This window comes from Hemitrygon akajei, chromosome 25, assembly GCF_048418815.1.
Source record: "Hemitrygon akajei chromosome 25, sHemAka1.3, whole genome shotgun sequence".
NCBI lineage: Eukaryota > Metazoa > Chordata > Chondrichthyes > Myliobatiformes > Dasyatidae > Hemitrygon > Hemitrygon akajei.
Window position 1 is genome coordinate 18,128,035 of NC_133148.1, and position 4,585 is coordinate 18,132,619.

At 44.6% G+C, this 4,585-nt stretch overlaps 1 protein-coding gene across 1 annotated transcript; it reads right to left on the reverse strand.

Annotated features, from left to right (window-relative positions):
- Positions 1–855: 855 nt before the first annotated feature.
- LOC140716238 (probable G-protein coupled receptor 139) lies at positions 856–2,840 on the reverse strand. The gene is made up of 2 exons (XM_073028850.1): positions 2,693–2,840; positions 856–1,763 (listed from the first exon to the last, which is right to left on the reverse strand). Exons 1-2 carry the CDS (start codon positions 2,838–2,840, stop codon positions 856–858), a joined length of 1,056 nt encoding a protein of 351 aa, XP_072884951.1.
- Between the last annotated feature and the right edge of the window lie 1,745 nt (positions 2,841–4,585).

The following is a 4,585-nucleotide window of genomic DNA, read 5'->3' on the forward strand; positions in this document are numbered from 1 at the left end:
CAAAGAGCAACGATACATAACCCAAGGAGGCCGAAAAGTATTGACGCTTTTGAACCCTCTTTTTTAGCGGGCGTGTCTGGAAACACGGCTGGTTAACCCTCGCTAACAAGTCAATGGAGTTAGCGGTGAGAAAACCACCTTTCACGAAATCCACACATCTTCGGTCGATAAGAGTTAGGTCCCACCATACCGGGAGAGTCGGGATGTTGCACCATCCGCACCCCAATATGAGCAAATACTCTGTAAGTCCTGCCCACCTGCAATTACCTGTCGGTACGAATAACAGATCGTACCCTGCATACAATTATAAAGAACGTATACTTACAAATTTCAGCTTTGTAGAGCAGCTAGTAGGAAAGAGAAAAGAAAACAAAATAAGAAACGCCCAATTACAGTTATCCCAGCCAAAATGTGCACATAAGTTTCAGCTCATCTTGAAGTTGTTCTTAACTGACACGCTCAAACAAGGGACTGCGTGAAAGCAGATACCACCTCCGAATGACCATCTCGAACAAACGGGATCTCCCACGGGAGTATCGGTCCTTCCTCCATGAAGCCATTCATCTGCACAAAGCAACTTGTGCAACAAGGACGACATCCTCAGCCATCTTCTATCCTGCCTTCACCCAGCTCCTGCCAAGGGACCCACACCATTGTCCGTCACCAAAACCTCTGGCCCAACGTTCTCCACAACCTTCTTCTATTTCCGCCATCCTGACTGGCTGACACAACATTCCTAAGTTGTCTTTAGTTCAGACCCAAACATGCTAAAAAGAGAACATACTGCTATTACAGAGCTGCTAAAATGAAATACCTACAGTATAGCAGTAAAAATCTTAACGAGGGCTTTACAATTTATTTTACCAATGCTGTAATTTGACTCCCAATGTATTTTGCCGCAGACTTTAATTCCTCTCTGAACTTCCTTTGGGTCGCCACATAAATGCAGGTGTTGGTGCAGCAGCTCAGCAGCTGAAGCATGTTTCCACTTTCCTGGCGAATGAACCTGGGGTCATTGAAATTGGAACCACTGAAATATGGTTCATTTGAAATTTGCACATAAAGAAAATTCACTACATACGTCATCCACAAGAGGATAAAACTACCGGAGATAGCAAAGAGTAAAATAATGGACTTCCTCCGGCTCTCAGTCTCTGGGTCGCTCTCATTCTTTCCATTGGAGCTCGCCCGAAGCCTCCCGCGAGCCTTATTGGCCACTAGAATGTGTCTGACGGTCAGACCATTCAGCAGGAAAATAAAGACAAACGGGAGCCCTGGGTTTAAAATGCGCGCAAACCAATCATATATTGTCCACGCTACTGATGTGTAGTAACTGGATACTATGTTACAAAACCACGGCACGTTGTTAATTGTATACAGCGGTTCATAGATAAAGTACCAGGGAACACTTTTCAAACAGCTCAACACACAGATTGTCCCGATAACCACGGCCGCTCTCCTCTCGGTACAATAGTTTGTTTTCAACTTTGGGCAAGAAATCGCCACGAATCGGTCAAAGGTGAAAGCGACCGTTAACCAGACCGAACTCTCGGTCACTGCATAAATTATCACCGTGCTCAGAGTACAAGCCGGAGTCAAGGACATAAAACTAATTGGAAAATAAATGCCAATAATCCGATTAAATATGACAGCGGAGATAACGACCAGCAGATCCGTCACCGCCATGGACACCAAGTACCGCGTGATGCATCTGGAGAGACCGCACTTTCCTCGGGACAGGATCACAATCGCCAATACATTCACTGCGGAGAAGACACGCTAAATTGTAAAACAGGAATATTATTGGATTTTATGTAAAACAAAATCGATACTTGAAATAATTTGCGCGGACAATATAATATCAATTAATTCCCTTGTCACACGCGTCTCATTAATTGTGATATTTTGTTGTCAATTGTCGAATGCTCCATAATATTGGAAATGCACATTTTACAAAGACTGGGTTCGAATATTGTGACTGACTCATATTAGAAATATTCGCCATATTTCCGACGAATTAAGGAAGCTCTATGGTTCCTTGTATCGATCCCAGCAGAAGCATCCTGGAGTCCCTTAAATGTCCCAGTAAACCATAATCCCCGCATTCACATCAACACCCATCCCCAGGTTCTACTACAGGCAATTTACAATTCTGAATTATGTTGTCAAACCCCACGTCTCTGAAATTTGCGAGGAACGCCTTTTGTCTGTCTTTCTTTTACCTTTTGAGGGCTTAATGCCATATTGAGTTGGAAACTGTTTGTTATTTGTTGGCAAACTCATTACCCTTTCAGTATTTCCAGCAGGCGGATTATGATATTATTGGCTTCACAGTACGGGCGATAATAAATAATCAACTCTTCCTTGCACGCAATTTAAAATAAAATCCAGGAGCGCGGATATACCGCGGCGTACTGTCCATCAGACGTTTACACCATCGCGCAATCTTAAGGTCTGCTGAATAGTAACACAGTTGGAAAATGTTCACGAATTTTACATTTATAGATGTCTAAAAATTTTTAATTATCGATTAATAGTGAGTGTCATCGAAAATAAATTCGTGACAAGTCGTCAATAAACCATACAATCATCAATATAAATCCCCGTGCGGCACTTCGTTAATTATCAGCGATCACAGTAATTCAATTATGTAAATGGTTTTGATAATTTGTGGGTTAGTGAACCGGCTCACCTGGAACTCCAACAGCTGCGAGTACAGGGTAGTAAACAGCATAAACGGGACCGCTTATTCGGCCGTGCATCTTGTATGAGAAGCGACGGCCGATCCTACGAGAGTCGATCGGGTAGTCTCTGCTTCCAACTTTCAAGAAGTCGCTCATTTAAAGATGTTGGAGATCCACAGAGATTCAAATAACTCCACCAATTATTCCGTTTCCTGCACAAACAAGTTCAGGACTTGCCCTCCGACACGATGATTTAGCAGGTGTTTCAGAAATCAACAGCGTCAGAGACACGTTGTGTGAGTCTGAATCCAATGGAAATTGCACCGGCAGGACACCATGTCCACGGAATATACAATTTATAGACTAGAGAAAATCTTCAGGTGATGGAAATCCAAAGCATAAACACACAGAATGCTGGAGTAACTCAGCAAATGTCAGCTAGTTTCTATGAAAATTAATAAACAGTCGATTTTGGGTTGAGACCCTTCTTCAGGGCTACTCCTCTATATAATGGGTCTTCACTGACTACTAATTAATCTTCCAAGGTACAAATGAGCCTCCAATTCGACTATATATCTTGGACAACAGAAGTCACTGTTCACAATGCAATACCCTCTCAAACATGGAAAGGTATCCAGACAGCACACATGTCTGACCAAACACAAGACACACACTTTTTTCTGGCAGTCCAATCGAATCAGGGGCGAGAGAGGAAGCAACGCGCGGATCTGTGAGACGGATTTAAAATGGAGTGTCCGCCGGCTCTCGGCACTTTCCAGCGGCCCAAGCAAGTAGCGATTCCCTATCAAGAGCAAATAAACGTAAGTGGGAACATGTGGAGCGGCGATTGTGTGTCTCGACCAGTGATAGAGTGGGGAGGCTTTGGCTCATCAGACTTCGGGGATAACAAGATTGGAAGAGGTACATATCTGGCAAGTGTCTTCCTTTTCATTCTTTATTCTTCGTCTGCCAGTACATAGTCAGAGCTGGGGTTTTTGTTGTGTTCTCTGTTGTGAGCTGGAGGAATTCTGGGAGGCATCCAGCCTCCGGGTTAACCACATCTGCACCAGCTGCACCGAGCTGCAGTTCCTCAGACAACGCGTCAAGGAAATGGAGCTGCAGCTCGGTGACTCATACAGGAAATTGACGAGGTGATAGATGGGAGCTGCAGGGAGGTTGTCAACCCTAAGTTGCAGTAGGCAGATAACTGGGTGACTGTCGGGAGAGGAAAAGGAAACGGACAGCCAGTGCAGAGTATGTGTGAGGGCCTACCGGGGTGTTGGGAAGCCCCAGCGACCGAGTCTCTAGAAATGAATCTGGCTCTGTCTCTCGGAAGGGAAGAGGGAGATGAGGACTGCAGTAGTGATAGGGTATTCCATAGGTAGAGAAATGCGCATGAAATTCCGAGGATATGATATAGATGGTGTGCGGCCTCACAGGTACCAGGGTTAGACACTTGTCGGATCGGCTCCATGGAGTTCTAAAGGTGGAAAACGAGGAGTCAGAGGTCTTGGTACATATTGGCACCATTGACATAGGTAGGAAAACGATGGCGGTCCTGAAGTGATAAATTAGGGAATTAGATAGAAAGCTGAAGATTACAATCTCCAGGGCAGTAGCCCTTGGATTTGTGCCTGTACAACGTCCCGGTGATAGTAAGAATAAGACGGGTTGTCAATTGATTGCGTGGCTAAGGAAATGGTGCAGGAGGCAGCGTTTCATATTTCTGGATCGTTGGGATTTCTGGGGAAAGTATGACCTGTACAAAGGGGATAGGTTACATCTGAACACGAGGAGTTCAATATCCTTACGGACACGCTTGCTAGGCCTGTTGGGCAGGGTTTAAACTAATTGGGCATGTGAATAGGAAATTAAGTTTTAGGGCTGAGGACGGGGCAGTT